Source organism: Chelonia mydas, chromosome 2, assembly GCF_015237465.2.
Source record: "Chelonia mydas isolate rCheMyd1 chromosome 2, rCheMyd1.pri.v2, whole genome shotgun sequence".
Classification (NCBI taxonomy): Eukaryota; Metazoa; Chordata; order Testudines; family Cheloniidae; genus Chelonia; species Chelonia mydas.
Window position 1 is genome coordinate 259,933,744 of NC_057850.1, and position 27,047 is coordinate 259,960,790.

At 51.8% G+C, this 27,047-nt stretch overlaps 2 protein-coding genes and 1 non-coding gene across 11 annotated transcripts in view; 2 read left to right on the forward strand and 1 right to left on the reverse strand.

Annotated features, from left to right (window-relative positions):
- Window positions 1-27,047, reverse strand: part of LOC102941352 (zinc finger protein 420) — a 289,208-nt gene that overhangs the window by 206,350 nt on the left and 55,811 nt on the right. The window lies entirely within an intron of this gene.
- The window catches only part of LOC102942476 (gastrula zinc finger protein XlCGF57.1), an 82,195-nt gene that overhangs the window by 25,616 nt on the left and 29,532 nt on the right, over window positions 1-27,047 (forward strand). For 7 of the 9 annotated variants that reach the window (XM_043541803.1, XM_043541804.1, XM_043541802.1 and 4 more), the window contains exons 5-7: window positions 2,223-2,351; window positions 2,469-2,600; window positions 3,719-5,382. The exons of the other annotated variants lie outside the window; for them this stretch is intronic. In XM_043541803.1, the coding sequence (XP_043397738.1) occupies window positions 2,223-2,351; window positions 2,469-2,600; window positions 3,719-4,734 (1,277 nt within the window). In that variant the 3' untranslated portion in view covers window positions 4,735-5,382. Of the gene's footprint in view, window positions 1-2,222; window positions 2,352-2,468; window positions 2,601-3,718; window positions 5,383-27,047 lie in introns of those variants that run through there. 9 annotated transcript variants of the gene reach the window in all.
- Window positions 8,609-8,681, forward strand: TRNAI-UAU. Its single transcript has one exon. It is a non-coding gene; the product is annotated as a tRNA-Ile (tRNA).

Genomic DNA, 27,047 nt, shown 5'->3' on the forward strand with positions numbered 1-27,047 from the left:
CAAAACACCAAATTATGAGGTTGAGGGCCCGAGCATCCACTCCTTGCAAGAGCTGCTGCGACGTACGGACCTGTCACATCCCTTCGGAAGTCGCCTGAGTCTTCCTCAGGAGCTGGGAGATCATCACCTCTGACAAATGGGCCTTAGAGGCTGTTTCAAAGGGTTACTCCATCCACCTCATGTCCCTTCTCCCCTTTCCCCTGGTCCCTCTTCAGGGACCCTTCTCATGAGAGACTATTATGCCAGGAAATAGACCACCTGTTTATGCCTCGGAGCCATAGAACCAGTCCCTACTCACCTCCGAGGCAAAGGTTTTATTCCAGATATTTCCTGATCCCCAAGAAAAGGGAGGTTGGAGATCCATAGTGGATCAAAGGGCGCTAAACAGATATGTGAAGGTGCAAAGGTTCAAGGTGGTCACACTAGCAGCCATTATTCTGTAACTGGAACCAGGAGCTTGATTCTTGGCCCTCGACCTACAAGACACCGATTCCCACATCTCAATCCGACTGTCGCACAGGAGAGTCCTGCGATTTACCTTTGGGCAGGGCTATCAGCAGTACAGAGCGCTCCCGTTCAGCCTCTCGTCCGCGCCCATTGTGTTCTCCCATATCCTCTCCGTCGCAGAGGCGCGCCTACGAACATTAGGTATTGTCATTTACCCACACCTGGACGACTGCCTTCTCAAGGCTCATTCCTTCGAAGACGCCCTGCAGGCCACCCAGAAGACTATGCACATGGTTGCACAATTGGGGCTCCAGCTCAATACCCAGAAATCGACCCTGACCCCAGTTCAATCGCAGGAGTTTATTGGTGCCAAGCTCGATGCAGGGCACCGAGTGCGTTCCTCTCACTGCACAGAATCTCATAGGGACGGGCCAGGCCAGCCCACAAACCCCAGCCAGGAAGTGCCTCCAGGTTCTCAGGCATGTGGCAGCATGCACATTTGACTCCACACACTCGACTGTACATGAGAAACTCGCCGGTTTTCCAAAACCAGCCTGTGACAGAGAGAGGCAATACTGCATATGCTGGCTGTTAGGAGAGCACTAGCATTTTATTTGGACAGGACTAAGGACTTCAGGAGGTCTCCTAAACTCTTCCTTTCATTCGCAGAAAGATCCAAAGGCTCCACAATATCAGCTCAAAGGCTCTCGAAATGGGTCTCCGGTTGCCCTATCCATTGTTACATACTCCTGCCCCCATCAGGAATCCCAAGCACTCCACGAGAGCCGTTTCCCCCTTGGTCGTGTTTCTTAAAGACGTCCCCGTCTCAGAAATCTGCAGGGCCTCTGCCCATGCTTTTGCGCGATTCCTCGGGACTCGGCCTCTCGCGCCATCTTCGGCTCCTCAGCACTATTGTCAGTGACAGACCCCACCCCAAGGCCCCAGCCCGCCACGGGGGATACCGCTGGGAAGTCGCTATGGTGGAGCACCCATAGGGACAGCACTCAAAGAAGAGGACGTTACTCACCTTGTGCCGTAACGATGGTTTTTCGAGACGCGTGACCCTGTGGGTGCTCCTGCCCCCCGACTTTGGAGTTCTCGGCAAGGGGCTCTGCGGTAGAGAAGGAATGGAGCCTGGTTCACCCGCGCAGCGCTAGATGGCCTCCAGGCAGGCCACGAGGGAGGGAGAGCGCATGTGCAGGCCGACCGAACGCTGCTACCTAGATTCTTTGATTAGAGGCGCGGGCGCCCAGATACACCTACAGTGACGGACCCATAGGCATACTACTCGGAGAACCATTGTTATTGCACAAAGTGAGTAACCTCCTCTTTAATCTGAAGCTCTGAGTCCTTCGAAATCTGTCATTCTTTCTATACCAGGATCCCTCCTGCCGCCTAGCTGGGGCCCCTCCCCCATTTAACAATAAAGGAAGGAGTTACTGCGATCAGTTCGTGAGCCTGGGGCTGAGAACCCAGGTCCTTAGTCTCAGGGATTGAGGTCTGTCACACGGCGAGGTTGTGTTGATGGGATTGGATTTTCACTGCTGTGGGATGACCTAGTGAAAACGACACTCATGCTTTTCACTAGGCTGTGACACCACCCATAACTGATGGAGTATATCCCCCAGTGACTAACTACTGACTTGCTTTTCAGAACCATCTTCCCCTGGAGCTCAAAGTGCTTTGCAAATGTTAGTGAGGATGAAATCCCCGTGCCCAAAATGCTGCTTTTAAATAGGTGGGTATCGGTAAAATGACGTAATTCTCTTTCTCAGGGCCGGAATCCCCCATGTTGACAAGTGACGCTCTGTCACAGATCAAACAAGAGGAGGAACCCCATATGCAGGATCAAGGGGCCTTGGAGGAAAGGAAAATCCCAACAGACCCACCACACCGCAGCCCAGGTGAGTAACAGACTAACCCAACCAGAAACAGCAAGAGCAATAAATCCCGTCTTTACGAGTGCCTTCTTGCTGTATGTAATCCAGTGGTAACCAGCAATTGTCATCTCTTCACGGCAGATGTTCCTCACGGCTTCCTACCAGTCCTCACCAACTGCAGGCAGTTAATGCCTCCTATCACCCGTCCTTCCTCTGAGTGTTCGGAGGAGTCAGTGAAGCAGAGCTGGTCCCCTCCTCTTCCCTCTGACGAAGGTATTTGGAGAAAGCAATGTTTGTGTTTTGTTGCAACTCTTAAGTCACCTCATCTGGTGCCTCAGCCCAGACAGCACTAAGCTGCTCAGGGGACGGCGTGATATTCATATGCCTGTCTCTGCCTGACAATTTCAGGACAGGCCTTTGAGATGCAGATGGTCTCAGGGAGGAGAGAAATGACTGTAAATCCCACTGTCCACCAGAAAGGGTTGTAAAGAGTAAGAAATGCTATCACTGGCCTTTTCTGCTTCAGAGAAGGAACAGCTGGTATGTTAATTATATTCCCTCCACAGCTGCTCTGATCACACAGGACTGAATGGAGTGCATTCGATGGTCCGATTCCTCCCTCCTGTAACTCCAGCGATCGTGTCTGATGGTAGGGGGGCTGGCCTACTCCTTCAGCCCAGCTTTGAGGTTGTTCAGAACCAAAAATGACTGAAATCAGCTAATGAGCAGAGCTGTTAAAAACACACCGCTGCTATTCCGATGCTGCAGTAAAACGTGCCCATTGTTTCCTCTTCAGTTCTCTGGGTGCAGCCAGGGTCAGAGTCTGCCGGCAGTGTCGTTCCATGTCTGGAATTAGAGCTTCGGGACGTGGCTCTTACAGTTCATCCTCTCAGTTCTCAGCCAGAGAGGAACTGCCAAGTGACTTTGTTAAATCACTGACCAGTCAAACCCAGCCTCCATGTCTCGTGCTGTTAACGTCAGGCTGTCCATGGCAAAACCTCAGACGCATGACGGGATCACTCAAGGGTGACTCTAAAGCCTGTCTTCTCGGAGAGAAGCCTGAGGCCACTTGGGAAGCGGGTTACCCAACAGGGAAGTCTCCTGGTGCGACTCACCCTGTGCAGTGAGGCCGTGAGAGGCCTGTGTGTCACTGGAAGCCCAGATCAGGCCCAGAGGTCAGTTTTACTCTGCTAATAGTAGGTCATTTCCTAACCTCTGTGAACACGGAGATGGGAAATGTCTGCCTCTTTCTAAACAGCCAGTGCCTCGCATTATGCCAGCGTGACAGGACCCAGCCCCTGAGATTAGGAATCAGGAAAGTCCGAACCTTTAGGTTTCCTTCATATCACACCGATGGAGTGAGTAATCTCTGGATTCTGTTTAATTTCCAGCTGATGAGGGGATTGTGATCAAAACCGAGGTGCAGCAAGTGGAGGAAGTGCCAGGGACGTTGCTGGAAAGAGCAAAAGAGGAAGCTGTCTTGGGCCCTTGGGAGCATGACCAGGGCCCTGGGGAGGAACTTCCTGAAAACCTGGAGGTGCCGGGGATGTTACTGGGAAGATTTGAAGAGGAGGATTTCCAGGATCCTGGGGAGGTAACAGCCCGGGAGGTTGCATGCAGCTCAGTAACACAGCAGAGAAACCATGCAGAGAGCAGGACAGTGAACTCCACTCACTGGGGTGGGGCCCTGATCCACCACCAGAGAAAGAGCACGCGAGAGAGACTGTTTGTGTGCACAGTGTGCGGGAAGAGCTTTCGGCTGAAGATAAATCTCATCATCCACCAGAAGGGCCACGCAAACGAGCTGCTGTACGAGTGCCCAAACTGTGGGGAAAGTTTCAGAGCCAAGCAGAAATTTCTGCTGCATCTGCGACACCAGACAGCTGCAGGGGCCTGCGGGCCCCCGGCTCCTCAGGAACGTTCCAGCCAAGCGGCTCCCCCTGAGTCCCAGCCCCGAAGCCAGACTGAAGACGGTTCCAGCGGGATCACCAAACGGGTCAAGAGGCTGGCTCACAAATCGAGTCTGAGCAAATACCAGCCGCCTCGTGTGCAAAGGACGTACACGTGCAGGGAGTGCATGGAGCACTTCTCCAAGAGGAGGTGTCTCGTCCTGCACAAAAGGGTGCATGCCGACCACAGCAAGGGATCGCTCATCCTGTGTCCGTACTGCAGCAAGAGCTTCACCCGTCCCTCCGACCTCATCCGGCACCAGAGGATCCACACCGGGGAGCGGCCCTACCAGTGTGCCCAGTGTCACAAAACCTTCAACCGGCACCACCACCTCGTGGACCACCAGAAAATCCACACGGAGCGAGAGAGGCCCTACCAGTGCGGCGAGTGCGGGAAGGCCTACATCCGCCGGCAGCACCTCCTCAAACACAAACACAGCCACAGGAAGAAACCGTAACCGGCCAGCGAGCCGGGCTGCAGAAACCCTGCGGGGTCAGCGCGGCAGTCTCCAGGAGGGAGACGCTGAATGGCTCAAAGGCTTCCAGGCTGAGTAGCCGCCCCCGGTCTGCCCTCGTTCACAGCCATCCAAGCTGGGGGGCTGTGCGGGTGTAGCCAAGGGGAGGATTGGTCTTTGGTTTTTAATGAGCTACAGCCAATTCACCTGGGAGACGAGGGTGTCGTGTTGATTTCACCTTATCCGGCTAAGGTAACGAAGGCCAAGCCATGGGGCGTCCGTGCAGCTGGCAGACACAGGCATGGCGACCCAGGCAGGCTTGTTCCGGGATAAGAGGTTACAAGAAAGCAACTGCACTAGAGCAGGGTGTCACGACCGCAGGAAAACGAACTGGCAGCAAATTCATATTTAAGTGGAAAACTCTGGTTTTTATGGGACGATACACAGGGATGGAGGGCGGAAACGGGCGGCTCGCGGGAGCGGGTAAGAAACGCTGGACACAGGAGTCACATACGTGTCAGTATTTAAACAGATTCCAAAGCCGGACGGGCACACTGGGGTCCTCTGGTCCGACCACCTGTATGACACACCCCATGTGACTTGCACAAAAGAATTCCTGGATGAAATAGAGCCTCTCTCTCTTTTTTTTTTTTTTTTTGTTACAAAAAACCCCCAGTCTTGATTTAAAATTGGGACTAGCCTGGGAACCTGGGGCTCCACTTTCTGGGGCGGGGCAGGGCTGAGAGGGGAGGGCCCTGCTCTCACTGTGTTGCTCGCGCGGCTGTGAAGCCCGGTGCTAGTTTGCGGGTGCAGGGTCCGGGCCCATGCATGCTGCCAGGGCTGTGTGGGGAAAAGCCCCCAGCGGCCCACTGTGTGGGAGGGGGTGTCTGGAATGAACCGAGGGCAGGATCAAGCACCAACGCCCACTGACCCGGGTGCCTGGGGAGCGGAGAGCCCTGCAGCCGGTTCCCCTGCTCCGCCTGATGACCTCATGGGCGGGTGAGAAGTGGGCCCAGAGGGCAGCTGAAAAATCCCGGTGGCCCTGTGCAGTGAGAGTGTGGGGGAGAGGAAGGAGCCCTCCCCTCTACCTCTGCAGGGGTGTGAAAGGAGATGAGGAGGGGGCTGCAGATGAGGGCTGGAAACAGCTTGAGAGGCCAATGGGCATGGGGGAGAATAGGCCGGTGGGGGAGGAGGGGAAGACAGGATGACAGAGAAAAGGAAAAACTGGTGGGGGAGAGGGAGGTAAGAAGAGATGATGTAGCAGGTCAAGAACTCACCGCTGCGGCGCCTCCTGCTGGTTGCTTCGGGCATTAGCTCAGTTCCAGCTCTCGGCGCGCCCTCACCTGGCCGGTGTCTCACCTGCCTCAAGCCCCTGTGTCCCTCCCGGACCCTATGCCTTTACCGGGGGGGGGTTCTGCCCCAGCAGTACCCCCACTCTCTGGGTCTCCCCTCCCAGGGGAACCCCCAACCCTCTATACCCACCTTGCCTCAGTGGCTACTGCCAGTCATCATCTAGCCCCCGCTCCCTGGGGCAGACTGCAGTCTGTGATGGCCACTCATCACTGGCAAGGGGTGGGACCTGCTGCTTCTGCCTGTTCCCGGGCTGCCCCTCTGTAGCCCCAGTACCTTTGACAGGCCTTACCCAAGGCCGCAGCCTGGGGATTTACCAGGCTGGAGCTCTCCAGCTCCTCTTGCCTTTCCCCAGTGCTGCTCTGCGTCAGGTGCCCTCTGTTCCCAGGCAGCCAGGGCCTTCCCACTCCAGGCCGGAGTGAGACTGAGCCAGCTCCTCCCTTAGCCCTTATATCGGGGCCAGCTGTGGCCTGATTGGGTGTGGCCACCGCTGTAGCTGCTTCCCCCGTCAGCCTCCCTTTTCTCCCAGGAGCGGGGTATCTGCCCCGCTACGGCTGGGGACGGAGCAAGAGGAAAGGAGAGGCGTCGAGGGCGGAAGGTGAGCGACGATAGCAAAGAACCGAAGGTGTATTAAGAGCAGGGCTGTGCAGAGATGAGACAAAAGGGGCCAGGCTGGAGGTTTATAAAACAAGGAAGGGGCAGGAGCGGGTGCCCTGGGTGCACCTGTTCACCCTGATGAACGAAGAGGGAGCTGCTAAGGGAAAGGCAAAGGCAGCCCCTGGGAAAGGGAAATGTTCCTTTACAAAACCATCAGCCTGTGGGACTCAGCACCACAAGAGCTCCCTTGTGGGGAGGAGGCATTAGGAGGTGGTGCGGCAGGCAGCCTGTCTCTCCTTTCTGGTCCCCCGGCCAAGGGGGGAGGCCCAAAGAGGCGGCATCGGCTGGTGAGGGCGGGGGTAGATTTGGGGAGACAGAATGAGGGAGCTGCCCTGGCCCCAGCTACAGCCCAGCAGCCCCCGGCTCCCTTTGCTGCCCTGGTGCTGACTGGATCCCCCCGCCCCTGAAGGTGCCAGGACCCAGCTCCAGCCCTGCTGCGCCCCCACCCGCCCTGCCTGTAGTGTAGGAAACTGCTCCCTGTAGGACTGGGCTACCTGTAGCCGTGGCTGATGTGTAGCGGATTGTAAGAATCTGCTATTGTAAAACAACTGCCGTCCGGTGTACCAAATTCCTACAGACAGCAGTTTGTCCCCTGCACTCTTGTGTTGTCCCCTGTGCTCATGGCAGGACAAAGTATTATCTAGACCAGGGGTCTCAAGCACGCGGCCCGCAGAGTTATTTCCTGCGGCTCGCCATAGGCTCCGACTCCTTGGGTGCTCCGGGGCTGGAGCACCCACGGGGGAAAATTAGTGGGTGCTCTGCACCCACCGGCAGCCAAGCTCCCCCTGCCCCCACCCCTTCCTCCTCCTCCCCCCTGAGCGCGCCACGTCACCGCCGCTCCTCCACCTACCTCCCAGCGCGTCCCGCCCAGCTGCTGCCAAACAGCTGTTTGCACACACCGGGAGGGAGGGCGGCGGGAGCAGGAACGTGGCGCGCAGGGGCGGCTCTACCAATTTTGCCGCCCCAAGCAGTCGCCGCTGATTTGCCGCCACGCCCGGAAGAGCGGCGGAGCTGCCGCCGAATTTGCCGCTGTGGGACACGGACTGCCGCCCCATTCTGAATGCCACCCCAAGCGCCTGCTTGGAAAGCTGGTGCCTTGAGCCGGCCCTGGTGGCGCACTCAGAGGAGGAGGTGGGGCCGGGGCAGGGACTTTGGGGAAGGGGCTGGAATGGGGGCAGGGAAGGGGTGGGAAGAGGCGGGGCAGGGGCAGGACCTCACGGAAGGGGTGGAGGTTTCAGTGATGCGGCCCTCGTGGTGATCTGAGTTTGAGATCGCTGATCTAGACCATTCCTGACACTTGTTTGTCCAACCCACTCTTAAAAATCTCCACTGATAGAGATTCCCTTCTCTGGGCAATTTATTCCAATACTTAACCACCCTGACAGTTCGGAAGTTTTTCCTAATGTCCAACCTAAACCTCCCTGGCTGCAATTTAAGCCCATTGCGTCTTGTCCTACCCTCAGAGGTTAAGGAGAACAATTCTTCTCCCTCCTCCTTGTAACAACCTTTTACATACTTGAAAATGGTTACCATGTTTCAGTCTTCCCTCATAGGTCATGTTTTCTAGACCTTTAATCATTTTTGTTGCTCTTCTCCACCAATTTGTCCACATCTTTCCTGCAATGTGGTGCTCAGAACTGGACACAGTACTCCAGCTGAGGCCTAATCAGCATGGAGCAGAGCGGAAGAATTCCTTCTCGTGTCTTGCTTACGACACTCCTGCTAATACATCCCAGAATTATGTTCCCTTGTTTTGCAACAGCATTACACTGTTGACTCCTATTTAGCTTGTGGTTCACGATGATCCCCAGATCCCTTTCCGCAGGACTCCTTCCTAGGCCGTAGGTTCCCACTGTGTATTTTGTGAGCTGCCTCGTTAGCGCAGTAGGTAGCACGTCAGTCTTATAATCTGAAGGTTGCGAGTTCGTTCCTCACATGGGGCAGCAGTTGTTTTTGGTGGGGAGGGATAGCTCAGTGGTTTGAGCATTGGCCTGCTAAACCCAGGGTTGTGAGTTCAATCCTTGAGGGGACTATTTAGGGATCTGGGGCAAAAATTGGGGATTGGTCCTGCTTTGAGCAGGGGGTTGGACTAGATGACCTCCTGAGGTCCCTCCCAACCCTGATATTCTATGTGCACCTGATTGTTCCTTCCTAAATGGAGTACTTTGCACTTGTCCTTATTGAATTTCATCCTATTTACTTCCAATCGTTTGTCCAGATCATTTTAAATTTTAACCCTATCCTCCAAAGCACGTGCAATCCTTCCCAGCTTGGTATTGTCCGCAAACTTTATAAGTGTACTCTCTATGCCATTGTCTAAATCATTGATGAAGATATTGAACAGAAACGTACCCAGAACTGATCCCTGCGGGACCCCACTCGTTATGCCCTTCCAGCATGACTGTGAACCACTGAATAATACTCTCTGGGAATGGTTTTCCAATCAGTTTTGCACACACCTTATTGTAGCTCCATCTAGGTTGTATTTCCCTTATTTGTTTACGAGAAGGTCATGCTAGACAGTAACAAAAGCCTTACTAAAGTCTAGATATACCATGTCTACCACTTCCCCCCATCCACAAGGCTTGTTACTCTGTCAAAGAAAGCTATCAGGTTGGTTTGACGCAATTTGTTCTTGACAAATCCATGCTGACTGTTACTTATCACCTTATTTTCTTCTAGATGTTTGCAAATTGATTGCTTAATTATTTGCTCCATTATCTTTCCGGGTACAGAAGTTAAGCTGACTGCTCTGTAATTCCCTGGGTTTTCCTTATTTCCCTTTTTATAGATGGGCACTATAATTGCCCTTTTCCAGTCTTTTGGAATCTCTCCCGTCTTCCATGACATCTCAAAGATAATTGCTAATGGCTCAGATATCTCCTCTGTCAGCTCCTTGAGTATTCTAGGATGCATTTTATCAGGCCCTGGTAACTTGAAGACATCTAACTTTGTCTAAATAATTTTTAACTTGTTCTTTTCCTATTTTTGCTTCTAATCCTACCTCATTTTCATTGGCATTCACTATGTTAGATGTCCAATCCCCGCCAAACTTCTTGGTTAAAACCGAAACAAAGAAGTCATTAAGCATCTCTTCCATTTCCACATTTTCTGTTAGTGCTTTTTCCCCCCTTGTTGAGTAATGGGCCTACCTGGTCCTTGGTCTTCCTCTTGCTTCTAATGTATTTGTAGAATGTTTTCTTCTTAGCCTTTATGTCTCTAGCTAGTTTGATCTCATTTGATCTCATCTCCCTTGGCCTTTCTGATTTTGTGGAGAGAGGTAAATAGTGGTGTCCCCCAGGGGTCTGTTCTGGGCCCAGTGCTAGTCAACATATTCATAAATGATCTGGAAAAAGGGGTAAACAGTGAGGTGGCAACATTTGCAGATGATAGAAAATTACTAAAGATAGTTAAGACCCAGGCAGACTGTGAAGAGCTACAAAAGGATCTCTCAAAACTGGGTGACTGGGCAACAAAATGGCAGATGAAATGTAATGTTGATAAATGCAAAGTAATGCACATTGGAAAGCATAATCCCAACTGTACATATAAAATGATGGGGTCTAAATTAGCTGTTACCACTCAAGAAAGAGATCTTGGAGTCACTGTGGATAGTTCTCTGAAATCATCCACTCAATGTGCAGCGACAGTCAAAAAAGCGAACAGAATGCTGGGAATCATTAAGAAAGGGATAGATAATAGGACAGAAAATATCATGTTGCCTCTATATAAATCCATGGTACGCCCACATCTGGAATACGGTGTGCAGATGTCGTCGCCCCATCTCAAAAAAGATATATTGGAATTAGAAAAGGTTTAGAAAAGGGCAACAAAAATGATTAGGGGTATGGAATGGCTTCCGTATGAGGAGAGATTAATAAGACTGGGACTTTTCAGCTTGGAAAAGAGACGGCTAAGGGGAGCTATGATTGAGGTCTATAAAATCATGACTGGTGTAGAGAAAGTAGATAAGGAAGTGTTGTTTACTACTTCTCATAACACAAGAACGAGGGGTCACCAAATGAAATTAATAGGCAGCAGGTTTAAGGAAGTATTTCTTCACACAACGTACTGTCAACCTGTGGAACTCCTTGCCAGAGGATGTTGTGAAGGCCAAGACCATAACAGGATTCAAAAAAGAACTAGATAAATTCATGGAGGATAGGTCCATCAATGGCTATTAGCCAGGATGGGCAGGAACGGTGTCTCTAACCTCTGTTTGCCAGAAGCTGGGAATGAGCGACGGGATGGATCACTTGATGATTACCTGATCTGTTCATTCCCTCGGGGGCGCCTGGCACTGGCCACTGCTGGAAGACAGGATACTGGGCTAGATGGACCTTTGGTCTGACTCAGTAGGGCCATTCTTATGTCCCCCTACACTTTTGTTATTTGTTTATATTCATTCTTTGTAATTTGACCTACTTTCCTCTTTCTGTAGGACTCTTTCTTGGTTTTTAGGTCATTGACGATCTCCTGGTTAAGCTTGGGTGGTGTCTTGCCATATTTCCTATCTTTCCTATGCAGTGGGGTAGTTTGCTCTTACGCCCTTAATAATTTCTCTCTGAAAAACTGTCAGCTGTCTTCTATTTTTTTCCCCTTAGATTTGCTTCCCATGAGATCTTACTTTCCAACTCCCTGAGTCTTCTAAAATCTGCCTCCTTGAATCCATTGTCTTTATTTTGCTGTTCTCCCTCCTACCATTCCTTAGAATCATGAACTCTATCACTTCATGATCACTTTCACCCCAGCTGCCTTCCACTTTCAAATTCTCAACCAGTTCCTCCCTATTTGTCAAAATCAAATCGAGAACAGCCTCTCCCCGGTAGCTTTCTCTTCCTGCGGCTCCGATTGGCTGGGAACGGCAAACCGCGGCCGCTGGGAGCTGCGAGTGGCCATGCAAATGTAAACAAACGGTCTGGCGGCCTGCCAGCGGATTACCCTGATGGGCCGCGTGCGGCCTGCAGGCTGCCCACGACTGCCGTAGGGTATGTGAAACTGCAATCTGTAGGAATTCGCTCCCTATAGCAGCGACAGGTCCTACTTTCCTAGAAACTGCTATCTGAGGTAGCTAATTCCTGCAGATAGCAGCTTCGCACACTCTGCCCGCCCCCGCCCTAAACTTTTTTTGGCCTGAGGGCCGCATCGGGTTTCGGAAATTGTATGGAGGGCCGGTTAGGGGAGGCTGTGCCTCCCCAAACAGCCAGGCATGGCCCGGCCCCCGCTCTCTATCCCCCACCCCGCTTCTCACCCCGACCCCCCCCCCCCGGGACTCCTGCACCACCACCCCCCCGCTCCCTGACCCCCCCTTGGAACCCCCACCCCTGTCTGCCCCCCGCTGCCCCATCCAACCCCTCCTCTCATTCCTGACTGCCCCCCTGGGACCCCTACCCCATCCAACCACCCCTTCTCCCTGACTGCCCCCAGAACCCCTGCACCTGACTGCCCCCCGCTGCCCCATCCAACCCCCCCCTTCCTAACTGCCTCCCCAGGACCCCTGCCCCCATTCAACCCCCCGTTCCCCACCCTGACCCCTATCCACACCCCCCGCCCCCTCACCACCACCCCCGAACTCCCCTGCCCTCTATCCAGCCCCTCCTGCTCCATCCCCCCTTACCGCGCTGCCTGGAGCACCGGTGGCTGGCAGCACTGCAGCCGCACCGCCCGGCCGGAGCCAGCCACGCACCGTGCAGCACCGAGCACCGGGTCAGGCCAGGCTCTGCAGCTGTGCCGCCCGGCAGGAGCTCGCAGCCCCGCCGCCCAGAGCATCGCGCAGGCGGGCACAGTGAGCTGAGGCTGCAGGGGAAGGGGAACAGCGGGGGAGGGGACGGGGGTGAGCCTCCTGGTCCAGGGCCGGGCAGGAAGGTCCCGCGGGCCGTAGTTTGCCCACCTCTGCTCTAGGGTATGTGAAACTGCTATCTGTAGGAATCTGCTAGGTTATCAACGAGGAGTCCTTGTGGCACCTTAGAGACGAACGCATTTATTTGGGCATAAGCTTTCATGCTGATACAGACTAACACGGCTATCACTCTGAAACCTGATAAACTGAGTTGTGTCTGCAGCATTCTTAACAGCCTCATTAAGTACTTCTAAAATTGGCTTTGACCATGATGGGCTTATAAGGCTTTCTGCATGTCGGTGCAGTCCAGAGGCTTGGTGTTTTGCAGCCTTTTCACATAGTTTGTCCGCATTGGCTTTGCTGATCGGTCTGGCAAACCAAGCTCCTCCACTTCTACTATATAAATCCATGGTATGCTCACATCTTGAAATACTGCGTGCAGTCCTGTTCGCCCCATCTCAAAAGAGTTAAATTGGAGTTGGAAAAGGTACGGAGAAGGGCAACTAAAATGATTAGGTGTATGGAACAGCTTCCGTATGAGGGGAGATTAAAAAGACTGTGGGACTTTCTGGCTTGGACAAGAGACTACTAAGTGGGGGATATGTTAGAGGTCTATAAAATCTTGACTGGTGTGGAGAAAATGAAAAGCTCCCTCACATAACACAAGAACTAGGGGTCACCCAATGACATTAATAGGCCGCAGGTTTAAAACAAACAAAAGGAAGTACTTCTTCACACGATGCACAGTCAACCTATGGAACTTTTTGCCAGAGGCTGGTGTGAAGGCCAAAACTAGAACAGGATTCAAAGAAAGAACTAGATAAGTTCATGGAGGATAGGTCCATCAATGGTTATTAGCCAGGATGGGCAGGGATGCAATACCATGCTCTGAGAGCCTCTGTTTGCCCGAAGCTGGGAGTGGACGACAGGGGACAGATCACTCAATAATTGCCCTGTTAATTCCCTTTGAAGCACCTGGCATTGGCCACTGTCAGAAGACAGGAGACTGGGCTAGATGGACCACTGGTCTGACCCAATATGGCCGTTCTTATGTAAAAATTAATTATAATAAAAATGGTTAGTACAGAAACTCCCAACACCAGCCAAAATCGATCCCTTGGGCAATGCAGCTCTGTCTGCTGGATACCTCGGCAGCGTAGGTGGGTTCATGTCAATACAGTCTGGTCCTGAAGCCTTCCCCCCACCCCGGTTCATCACGAGCTGCCAGGGCAGAGCTCAGTCAGACCTGGCCTACGAATCACACATTTAAATGATAAGGTTGGCCAACATTGCCGACACCAATGCGCATTGTCAGCAAAAACAACAGCTGTGGGAGGGGGGCAGGCTTTGTTCAGACGTTTCAAACCCACTGTCCTTTCTCAGGTATACGTGTTTTACCCCCTGCGCTGTATCTGCTTTGACAGTCTGTTCCCATTTCCATCCAAATTTCCAACCAAACAGTAAATTGGCAGCACTGCATGGAACTAGCTGACCACTTGGGGGGGGGGGAGAGGGTGCACAGCCCCCTGGGGGGCGGGGGGGGGGTTGGGGAAATGCGGTGGGGTGTGCACAGCCCCCTGGGGGGCGGGGGGGGGGGTGGGGAAATGCGGTGGGGTGTGCACAGCCCCCTGGGGGGCGGGGGGGGGGGGGTTAGGGAAATGCGGGGGGGGTGCACAGCCCCCTGGGGGGCGGGGGGGTTAGGGAAATGCGGGGGGGGGGTGCACAGCCCCCTGGGGGGCGGGGGGGTTGGGGAAATGCTGGGGGGTGCACAGCTCCCTGGGGGGCGGGAGGGGGGGTTGGGGAAATGCAGGGGGGGTGCACAGCCCCCTGGGGGGCGGGGGGGTTGGGGAAATGCGGGGGGGTGCACAGCCCCCTGGGGGGCGGGAGGGGTTGGGGAAATGCGGGGGGGGGTGCACAGCCCCCTGGGGGGCGGAAGGGGGGTTAGGGAAATGCGGGGGGGTGCACAGCCCCCTGGGGGGCGGGAGGGGGGGTTAGGGAAATGCGGGGGGGTGCACAGCCCCCTGGGGGGCGGGAGGGTTGGGGAAATGCGGGGGGGGATGCACAGCCCCCGGGGGGGCGGGGGGGGGTTAGGGAGGCCCCGGTTTCACCCAGTTCTCCCCCCGGCCCGCACACCGAGGAGGCGCTGCAGGGACGGGGCGCTGGGGAGCCGGGGCGGCCCATGCCGGGCGCTGCTGTCTGGGGGAGGGGAAATACATAAGCCCCTTTGCTCCCCCCCCATTGCTGCAAACACGGGGGCGCAGCCCCCCCCCCCGGGGTCACTGTCCCCCCCCCGTACCCCTGCATCGCCCCTGGGTTAACCCCGCTCCCCCCCCATCCCTCAGCCCCTCCCCTAACCCTGCCGCCGGTTCCGGGACCCCCCCCAGTCAACTTCCGGCCCCCCCGTACGGAGCAGAGGAACCCCCAGGCTAGGACGGGCAGGGGGAAGGGCAGCGGCTTCAGCAGGTGTTACTGATCATGCGCCGTTCGCCTGCGCATGCCCAGTGCGCCCCCCGCAGGGCGCCCCCTGGCGTTTCGCTAGCGCCCCCTGGCGCCCAGCCGGTCCGCAGCCCCGCGCCCGGCAGCCGCTCCCCCGTGTCGGCTCCTCTCCGGCGCCCTCCCTTCCCCGGCCGCCGGGAGCCGCGGTTCCGCCGGCGCTTGGTGCCCGCAGGTTCCCCGCGCTCTTGGCCCCGGGATCGGGCTTTTCCCCGAGGCCCGGGAAAGAACTGATCCGACTGGTGGGCGCTGACAGGCAGCCACCTCTGGGGAGGAGAGCGGCTTTTCAGGGCACGTCTATTCCTAAAAGCCCCCAGTGTCTTGGCCCGTGGGCGTGGGAGGTGCTATTTAAAGGTCAGGGGTTGCCCTGCTTCAAAGTAACATTACCCTAAAACTCTCTGTAGCGTGGTGCTACTGAGCCAGGCTTTCCAGGTGGTCAGAGGGCCTCGCAACTGCTCCTAACACTGATCTCACCCGAGGTAAATCAAGACCTGAAACCATTTAATAGACGTGGAGAGACAAGTGACCGAGGCTGCAACTAGGCCCATAAACCCTGACGGTGGGGATATTTCAGGGCTATGTCAGTGATCCCTATTAATATGAGACGTCCCATTCTTGAATACCTGATGCATCTCTATATCTCCATATAGTCCATGAAAGTGTTTATAAAATTCATAACACACAATACCAAAAGATTCACAGAAGCCTTCACCCAGCTGCCCCACATCCATAAACAGCACAACCTCAGATAACATTTATTTCCCCCTTCTGCATGGGACCGTGCATGTGGGTCCAGCACCAGTCACGGCAGATGCGCTGTCTGGTGGTGTGGGCCGGTTCAGATATCCCACTCCTGGCAAGAAAGGTTCCCCCTTCTCCTTGCAAACACAGCAGGCCACAGTAATGTGGACCGTAGGGTTTTGAAGGCAGTGCCAATGGGATTTCAATCTGCCAAAAGCACATTCCACCGTTATCCTACAGCTACGGAGTGTGTGGTTGAACCCTCCTTTGCCAGGTCCTCAGAAATCAGGCTAAGGTTTCATAAGCCCTGGCAACAGGGGGTAAAGCAGGGTCCCCTAGAATAACTGTGAGGACAGTGTATAACAATGTCATGCAGTGGGACTAATGATGGGAAAGTCCGGATCTCTGGAACACCCTAGAATCATGCGTCCTGCCAGTGCATCCCACAGTTGCGTCCATGAATCTGCCCGTGTGGTCGACCAGGGCCTGCGTAATGGTGGAGCGTATGTATTCCTGTGCTCCCTGCAGCGGGCAAACAACAGGTGCATGCGTTCCATCGGTGGCCCTGGCACAATTTGGAAAGCCTGTTCTCTGAAAGCCGATAATTATGACAGGAACGTTTGCAATGCTCACTAACTTTGGGTGCATCACAGTCCTGGTCACCTCACAGACCTCTGCCGCAGCCACCCCCGTAGTTGGTCTGCCAGCCTCAAACTGGTTAGCCACAGTGCTGTAGCAGTCTGGGGTAGCCAGCTTCCTGAAGCCTATCGTGACCTGTTTCTGCGCTGGCGTGGCCCCCCTTGTGCATGTGTCCCGACACTAGAGTGGGGGGCAAGCTGATCACAAACCTTCAGGGACGCCTGCTTCTTCCTGCTGACGTTCCAGACCCATTGTTGGTCGTTCCTGGTCTGCATGATGATGTGATCCCACCAGTCTGTGCTTATGGCCCCGCTCCAGAAGCTCCTGTCTACATAGGGGGAGTCTGCAACTAACGCAGCAGGCATGAGCAGCATCAACGGGGTCCAGCTAGCATGCCAGAACCCCCCTCCAGGAGGTGCCTTCGGCAGGTCAAAAACTGCCACTGGAATGTCCACCAGCATCTCACAGATGCTCCGCCTGTGACGGGAAACAGGGCTGACAGTGTGAAGTGGAGAAGTTCTTTCACCAGCTCGGGATCCACATCGGTTCTGGCTGCAGGGAGCATGTGGACACAAAATGGCTTGGCTGGATGAGTTCGTGGGCTCAAAACTCCCAGAACGCTTCTGGCCAACTCCCACGAGACAGGCAGACAAGTTCTCCCGCAACCCACAGTGAAACAAGCCCCAGAGCCTCAGCTGGCAAGGGAGCTAGGAATCCTGGGATACAATAATATATGCCCACAGAAGCTGAAGTTCTGACTCATGGATTCTAAGGCCAGGAGGGATCGACTGTGATCACCTAGTGTGACCTCCTGTGTGACACAGCCCAGAGAACTGCCCCAAAATGATTCCTAGAGCAGATCTTTTAGATGCAACTTTGATTTAAAAATTGTTAGTGATGGGGAATCCACCAGGACCCTTGCTAAATTGTTGCAATGGTTAATTACTCTCACTGTGTATATATATATATATATATATATATATATATATATATATAATCCACCTTATTTCCAGTCTGAATTTGTCTAGCTTCAACTTCCAGCCATTGGATCATGTTCTACCGTTCTCTGCTAGATTGAAGAGCTCATTGTTAAATATTTGTTCCCTGTGTAAGTACATATAGACTATAATCAACTCTCCCCTTAACCTTCTCTTTGTTAAGCTAAATAGATTGAGCTCTTTGAGTCTGCCACTCTAAGGCAGGTTTTCTAATCCTTTAATCATTCTTGTGGCTCTTCTCCGAACCTTCTCCAAGATATCAACATCCTTCTTGAATAGCGAGCACCAGAACTTCACACAGTATTCCAGCAGCAGTTGCCAAATACAGAAGCAAAATAACCTCTCTACTCCTACTTGAGAGTCCCCTGTTTATGCATTCCAGGATCACATTGGCTCTTTTGACCACGGTGTCACACGCTTAGGTCTGTGTATTGTAGGAGGGATGCACCAGTATAGTTGTGAAGCCCAGGTTCCCATTGCAGTGTGGACGCTCAAGCACGGGTTTGGAAACACTTTGTGCTCAATCCTGGGTCCCACAGATCTGGGCTTAGCATGGAGTGTAGACATATCCTCTCTGGCTATTTCTGTCTGTAGCTGGCTTTGCCTGACGGGAACGTGACCACAACTCCACTATCAATTTCTGTCTGTTTACGCAGGGTTCAGAATGGGATACAGATTCATGGCATTTGCTGTCTCTAAAATCCTCTGTTGTCCTCAAACAAAGGTCAGTGAAAGAAGCTCATGATCAAACTACACAGTGTTCCCTGGGGACTGTGATGGCAGCAGTTCAAGCAATGGAGAGGAAAGTTAAGTCATACACCATGCAATTGCTGAATCTGGAGAGGAGACTGGGGAGAGCTGAGAAGAAATTAATAGGCGGTGAGAAAACAGCAGTGGAGTTTGATTTCAAGTTGGGGAGTAAGTGGGCCATGTTGGGAACTGTGATCCAGGAGAATAATCTGCTGCAGAGGAGGCTGGAGAACTTGGAGAACCTGCTGAAGAACAGGAACTTCTGGATCCTGTGACTCCCCCCAGGCACTAATGAGGAGGTGCCCAAGGTAACAATATCCTAGAAGGGTAGGACTGGAAGGGACCTCGAGAGGTCATCTATTCCACTCCCTTGCTCTGAGGCAGGGCTAAGTGTTATCTAGACCATCCTGGACAGGTGTTTGACTAATCTGTTCTTAAAAACCTCCAACAACAGAGACTCCAGCAGCAAAAATAAAGCCCAACCTTGTATTAGCTGTATTGAAAGGGCCTTGCATATATGGCGGGTAGGTTCTGAAATTCAGCATCATATGATGGTTAATAATGTGTGAACTGTCTGATTTGTACCTGACCTGCTGTCCATGCTGTTTCCTCATTCGTTTGAGGCTTAGGCTTTGTCTACACTAGAGACCTTAGAGTGGCACAGCTGTACCGCTGCAGCTGTAAGGTCTCCATGTGATCGCTCTGTGCTGATGAGCGAGAGCTCTCCTGCCAGCAGAATTAAACCACCCCAACGAGCGGCGGGAGCTATGTCAGCAGGAGAGTGTCTCCCACCGACATAGCGCTGGCCACACCGGCGCTTCTGTCGGCGAAACTTATGTCGGTCGGGTGTGTGTTTTTGTCACACCCCAATTGACACAAGTGCTAGTGTACACCTGGTCTTAGAGTGGTAGCTGTGGTTAGCACATTGATCTCGGGGCCAAGAAGCACAGCTGGTGAGGATTTGTTGTGTAGCCTTTGGCAGCTCAAGTCAGAGAGCACATTTGTAGGTGCTAGTCTAGACCCTGTGTAAATGGGTGTGGAGCAGAGCTTTGTGGTGTGTATTGTCTTAGCGTTCACAGACCCCACCCAGGGTGGGGCTCCGGTGTACTAGGCACAGCACAGACATGTAGTAAAAGCCAAACGCTGTCTTGCACACCTTCATCTTTCATTCAAGACGGTTATTTGTAATTGCAGCAGAAAGTGCTGAGCGTGCAATGCATGTGATTCCAGGTGCCGGTGACGTTCAACGACGTCTCCGTCTAGTTCAACGAGCAGGAGTGGGCGAACTTAGACGAGTGGCAGAAGGAGCTTTACAAGAATGTGATGAAAGAGAATTATGAGACCCTGATCTCCCTGGGTAGGGCTCGGGTTTTACCTGTATATTTCCAGCTCTGCCAGGTACCAGCTTGGCTGCCCCTCAGGCAAATCCCCATGTTCCTTTGGTTTCCAGGTACCAGCACTGGCAGCCAACGTTCTCAGTTATCTGATCCCCACACCCCCCCATTTATAAGGAGAGCATGAGCTACACAATGATGATTCTGATCTCTAGATCTCAGGTGCTTTCCAGTGTTACATACACAGACTTTCAGGGCAGAAGGGATCGTTGTGATCATCTGGTCTGACCTCTTTTAACACAATTGAGGATTGCTGGGTGAAGTTCCATGGCTTAAGCCTGATAATTTGTGTATGAACCAGATCCCATCTTTTAGAACAACATCCAGTCCTGATATAAAAGGTGTTAATGATGGAGAATCTCCTACATCACTTGGTAAAACATTTATTTATTCATGTCCGGTCCCTATAAAGAAACCTGCTAGGTTCCTTGTGTGGTTTGCAATGTAAAATCACCTTTGTCAAAGTCCGTCTCTCCGGCAACAACAGTAACTTTACAGTCTGTTCAGAGGGGACGAGCTACACTTCTGAAGAACGGTCTGTAGAGACTGAAAGAGCATGTTCTCCTGCTGATTCCCCAGACAGATCCGTGTCGCAGTAGTTTCTGTGTCCCTTCCCCAGACAGGCACATGCAGCTGATAATACGTGGGTCAGAAGAACTGCTCTTTAAATAATTATTAAAGTTGAAACAAAAGGTTTCCTATTAAAAAAGCCAGTCCCCTTTTGTAAGATCTCATGTCATGAGCTGGACGTGGGCTGGCTGCAGGCTTGAAAATAAGCAAGAGGTTTGACTTGTACTGCTCATGAGGCCTCAAGGCCCTTTGCACATGTGAATCCTTGAATTCCCCTCTCCGAGGAACAAAATCCATCTTACCTGTGTCGCATTTGTGTAGGAATCCTAATAAAACGTTTGCCTCCGTCCAGCTTGCCCATCACTTCCAGTGATTTCAGGAGCTGGCTTAAAATCATTTACAGTTCTGTGTAAAAAGAGCTCAACCAGTTATGAATGGAACATGCGGTTTCTTCATGTCCTCTCCCGTGAACAGATTATGCTGTTTCCAAACCTGACATCCTGTCTCAGATTGAGCGAGGGGACGAACCCTACCTAAGGGATCAGCCAGGATCCCAGGGTAGATCGGGAGAAAAAGATCAGAGTGAAGAGGGATCAGAGGAGAATGAAGTTCCTATAGATGCCTGCCCAGGTGAGTTAGACGGAGCGTCACAGCATGCTTCACTACGGCTGTCCCTCCCCCATTCTTTTTCAGGAAATCTATCCGGGCAGTGACACCATAGGTAGCAATGTTGGGAGCGCTACGGTGGACAGGGCAGGGTGTTTAGACCACTGTGTCATTTAGGCCTGCTCTGGTTTTTTTTAGACAAAGGAAATGCAGTAGATCTAATCTACCTGGGTTTCAGGAAGGCATTTGATACAGTTCACATGGGAGATTACTAGTTAAATTGGAGAAGATGGGGATTAATATGAGAATTGAAAGGTGGATAAGGAACTGGTTAAAGGGGAGACTTCCACGGGTCATGCTGAAAGGGGAACTGTCAGACTGGAGAGAGGTTACTAGTGGACTTCCTCAGGGATCGGTCTTGGGACCAATCTTATTTAACGTTTTCATTCGTGTCCCTGGCACAATAAGTGGGAGTGTGCTAATAAAATTTGCGGATGACGCAAAGTTGGGGGTATTGCCAGCACAGAGGAGGACCGGAATATCATACGGGAAGATCTGGAGGACCTTGAAAACTGGAGTAATAGAAACGGGATGAAATGTAATAGTGCAAAGTGCAAGCTCATCCATTTACAGACTAACAACATTTTTTGCTATAATCTGGGGATCTATCTGTTGGAAGCGACAGAGGAGAAAGGCCTGGGTGTATTGGTTGATCACAGGATGACTGTTAGCCGGCAATCTGATGCAGCCATGAAAAAAGCTAATGCGGTCTTAGGATGCATCAGGCAAGGTATTTCCAGTAGAAATAGGGAAGTGTTGTTGCCATTATACCAGGCATTAGTGAGACTTCATCTGGAATACTGTGTGCGGTTCTGGTCTCCCATGTTTGAGAGATGAATTCAAACTGGAACAGGTGCAGAGAAGGGCTACTAGGATGATCCGAGGAATGGAAAACCTGCTTTACGAGAGGAGACTCAAGGAGCTTGGCTTGTTTAGCCTAACCAAACGAAGGCTGAGGGGAGATAGGATTGCTCTCTATAAATGCATCAGAGGGATAAATACCAGGGAGAGGGAGTAGTTATTCAGCTTAAGTGCCAATGTTGACACAAGAATAAATGGATTGGCACAAGAACTAACTAGCCATCAACAAGTTTAGGCTTGAAATTAGATGAAGGTTTCTAACCATCAGAGGAGTGACGTTCTGGAATTGCCTTCCAAGGGGAGCACTGGGGCAAAAAAACTAAATGGTTTCAAGACTGAGCTTGGTAAGTGTATGGAGGGGATGGTATGATAGGGCTGCCTATAATGACATATAGCCAATCTGCAACTGCTAGTTGCAAAAATCCCCAATAGCCGGAGATGGGGCACTAGATGGGGAGAGCTCTGAGTTACTACAAAGAATTCTTTCCCAGGTGTCTGGCTGGTGGGCCTTGCCCACATGCTCAGGGTCTAACTGATCGCCATATTTGGGGGCAGGAAGGAATTTTCCCCTGGGTCAGATTGTGGGGAGCACTGGGGAGATGGGCTGAGAGAACAGGGAAATGAGAACCTTTGCAGTAACAGGGGTAATGGGAACATGAGACTGGGGTGGCTTCAGGGTTATGGTGAGCACAGGTAAATCACGTTAGCTGGGTTGGAGAGAGCAGTGTGATTAGGCCAAAGGTGTGACCCTGCCCTCCAGAGCGTGGAAGAGTAGATAGGATTGCTAGAGAGGGGTGACTGGGAAGGGGATGGAAGATGGTCTGAAGGGTCATGAACTTGGATGCTGATCCCATGGCAAGAGGAGAAGAAACTGATGGAGTGAGATGCCCCCGTTTCATGCCAGAGAGTGGTGGAAGAGGGGCTAAAGGAGAGTCCCAAGGAGCTCGCTGGGCAGTAGCAGCCGGAGCTTTGCAGGCAGAGGGTATTTCAGAACGTTGTTAGTTAGGGCGTGTCCCTGAGGAAAAACGATGGGGCTCAAGTGCCAAGTCTTGATGATGTGAAGGTTGGGTTTTTTGAATGGAGGGATTTCAAATGCAGGGTCACACGCGAAGGTGAGTGAGGGGGATGGTGGGGGCTGAGAGTAGCGGTGGTGAAGAAGGTTAATAAGAGCTGAAGATGTAGGGGGAAGGGCAGCAGCTGAAGCTGAGAAGGTAGAATCTGGAGTTCCAGAATCCAGAGAGACTTCGGTGACCCTCCCTTACGGACATCTGGGTGTTTGCTGGTCGTTTACCTCCACGTCTTTGCTCCAGTCCCAGCTAGTTCTTACTCGACCCGTTCCCTTTCAGAGCATCTCATGGCTGCTTAACTTTCAGCTTCCCCTGGAGCTTCAGGAAGATGTTTGAATCCTTTCAGAGCAAGTCTCCTTCTGCCAAGAAATAGCAGAGAGCAGAGATAAGGGGCCAGACCCTTCAGAAGCTGTGTGTGTGTCCATCATGTAATGAATGTTGCTCTTTTTCCCGCGGACAGAATCTCCGGTTTCTACCATGGATATTTTATCGTGGGTTATACAAGAGGAGGAACCCTCTGAGAACAATCAGCCAGGTCTGGAAGGGAGACCGAGCCCTACAGACCACAGCACTGGTGAGAAACAGAGTAACCCAACGGAACCCTTTGATTTCCTATGGTTCTACCTCTTTTCTGCATATGGGACGTTACATGGTCCTGTGCATTCTATTCTTAGCTCTGCTACTGGCTTTTCTGGGGCCTTGGGCAGCTTCTTTACCTTTCTGCTCTGTAAAATGGGGAGAATGATTTATTCCTTCCCTTGTAAAGCGCTTTGAGACCCACCACAGAAATGCACTGTGTAAACGTTTGGTGTCACCAGCTCTTGATGTCCCGCCTGTGCTAATGGAGAGGGAGAAGAATAATTCTCTTGATGTTCTGGTCTGCAGAGAGTGTGAGGTCGGAAAAGTGAAAAGGAAGTGTTGCGAGATGGCACATCATTGTAAGAGGTGGTGGGGGCAGAGGTGAGGAGGGGATCCTGACTTACCGTCTAGCACGGCCCTAGTGCTCTTCAGTGGTGGGTGAGATGTGAATAGCCGGGGGCGCTCGTGGGCCCCAAATCAGGTGTGAGTCAGTGTCATCAGTGGATGTGCGATTTGTGGATCAACATGGAAAAGAGAGAACACGAGAACAGCCACACTGGGTCGGACCAATGATCCCTCTAGCCCAGTGTCCTGTCTTCTGATGGTGGCCAGTGCCAGATGCTTCAGAGGGAATGAACAGAACAGGGCAATTTTGCGTGAAATGTCTGCTGTCGTCCACTCCCAGCTTCTGGCAGCTGGAGGTTTAGGAATACCCAGAGCATGGGGTTGTGTCTCTGACCATCTTGTCAAATAGCCATTGACGGACCTGTCCTCCATAAATGTATCTAATACCTTTTTGAACCCCGTTATACTTTTGACCTTCACAACATCCCATGGCAAAGAGCTCCACAGGTTGGGTGTGGACTGCATGAAGAAATATTTTCTTTGGTTTGTTTTAAATCTGTTGCGTATTAATTTCATCAGGTGACCCCTAGTTTTTGTGTTATGTGAAGGGGTAAATAACACTTCCCTAGCCACTGTCTCCGCCCCATTCCTAGTTTTACAGGCCTCGGTCAGACCCCCCACTTCGTCGTCTCTTTTCTAAGATGAACAGTCCCAGTCCTTTTAATCTCTTACACGGGAGCTGTTCCAGACTCTCATCATTTTTGTTGCCCTTTTCTGAACCTTTTCCAATTCCAATAGAGTTTTTTTGGAGATGGGGCGACCAGAACTGCTCGCAGTATTCAAGGTGTGGGCGTGCCATGGATTTATAGAGCTGCTTTACGATATTTTCTGTCTTATTATCTATCCCTGTCCTAATGGTTCCTAACATTCTGTTCGCTTTTTGGACTGACGCTGCACATTGAGGGATGTTTTCAGAGAACTATCCACCATCACTCCCAGATCTTTCTTGAGTGGTAACAGCTCATTCAGACCTCATTCTGTATGTATAGTTGAGATTATTTTTTCCAATGTGCATTAAGAACATAAGAAAGGCCATACTGGGTCAGACCAATGGCCCATCTAGCCCAGTATCCTGTCTTCTGACAGTGGCCAATGCCAGGTGCCCCAGAGGGAATGAACAGAACAGGGAATCACCAAGTGATCCATCCCCTGTCGGTCAGTCCCAGCTTCTGGCAATCAGAGGCTAGGGACATCATCCCTGCCCATCCTGGCTTATAGCCATTAATAGACCTATCCTCCATTACTTTACACTTATCAACATTGAATTTCATCTGCCATTTTGACCCAGTTTTTTAAGATCCCTTTGAAACGCTTTGCAGTCATCTTTGGACTTAACTATCTTGAGTAATTTTCTATCGTCTGAAAAACTTGCCACCTCACTGTTTACTTCCTTTTCCAGATCATTTATGAATATGTTGAACAGCCCTGGTCCCAGTACAGATCCCGGGGGGATCCTGATATTTACTTTTCTCCACTGTGAAAACTGACCGTTTATTCTTACTGTTCGTTTTCTATCTTTTATCCAGTTACTGATCCATGAGAGGGCCTTCTTTCTTATCCCATCACTGCTTAGTTTGCTCAAGAGCCTTCAGTGAGGGACCTTGTCAAAGGCTTTCTGAATGTCCAAATACACTACATCCACTGGATCTCCCTTGTCCTCAGAGAGTTCTAATAGATTGGTGAGCCATGATTTCCCAACATATATTCATCTATGTGTTATTTACGATAGTTTCCACCAATTTGCCTGGTGCTGAAGTTAGGCTTACCGGCCGGTAATTGCCGGGATCACCTCTGGAGCCTTTTTAACAAATTAACAGTATATTAGCTACCCTCCAGTTGTCTGGTATATAGAGGCTGATTTAAGCAATACGTTAACTACCCCAGTTAGTAGTTCTGCAATTTCACGTTTGAGTTCCTTCAGAATTCTCGAGTAAAGGTAGAGGGCAAAGGAAGTTTACCTGGCAAGTGTGCTGGGTTCCCTTCCAACCCTGTTGTGGTGTAGGTGGAACTGGCAGTGCTGATATGGTTCAGGAAGGGTGACTGATACTTTCTGTTAGAAGATGCTGTTTTCAGTTGCTGGAGCAGAGGGGCAGGTGTAGGAGCCAGGGAGGGGAGCATAACGCACGTGCACAAGAAGGCTGAATGAAAGATTGCACGGGCAACGTCACTTCTGGCATCTCTAATTTACAAGTGGTTGACTTTGCAGCCTTTGCACTCTGTTAATGTAGTGGGCCTTTTTGTATCGAGCTTCATTTCTACAGGGTAAAATTCATCCCTTGTGCAGAGGGCCAGCACAGGACCTACCCACAGCTCCTCCTGCGCTGCCCATGTACGCATCCTCTGGGAATGTCGCCCTCAGAGCTTTGCACAGCTGCTACAAAGACACAGTCCCTGCTCCAGAGAGCCATTTATAATCTCGTTGCAGACGTTGCATAGACAAGAAAACAACTGGGGTGAGAGTGAGGGAGGACGAGGGTTACCGGAGTCAGATCACATGGCTGCTCTCTGAGGGTTTGTACGGAGCTTGCTGGGTCTGTTAGAATTACACATTTTTAATGGGAAACTAGTTTGCCTGCAATATTCAGCACTTAATGCTCATGTTAACGTCAGAATGGCAGGTGCAAGGTAATTGCAGAATCTGCAAACTCCACTTTCTTCTGCACACTCTATACTTTCAGCAGGATCTGAAAACATAAGATGTATGTCCTCTGTGTGCATGTGTATTTTATATAGCTACATATATCTTACGTTTTCTGATTCTACAGAAAGTGTAGAGGCTGCGGAAAAGAGTGTAGTTTGCAAGCTCTGCATTTACCTTGCTCCTGCAAGATTTTTCAGTGTGTCTGGTAAAGTGTCTCTTTTTCTACATGCTGAAATAGGCTAAAATATGCTGCCCCTCCCCTTCTCTGAAGTGCATGTTCCCAGACTCCTTGACGCTTCCTTTCTGCAAAGAAACCCGCCCTCTTGGGACCCGAGTGTGGCTCGGGATTCTCCTGAGTCTTCAAAGGACTCTTGTGTCCCAAGAGAATGAAACGAATTAACCTTTGTGTTGCTGGTTCATTTCAGGAGATGGCCAGGTAATGACAGAAGAAACCAGGTTTGATGGGGATTGTGAACCTGAAAATCTGGAGGCAGAGGGGGAATTACCAGGAAGACCCAGAGAGAAGGTCCTCCAGACCTTGGCTGAGGCCCAGCTGTGGTCTGAGATGCAGCAGCCAAACCCTGAGAAGAGAAGGTTATGTGACTCTGCCGAAGATGAGAGTGGCGTAAAGACTCTGAGTGTCTGCCCGCGGAGCTGCCCGAGGGA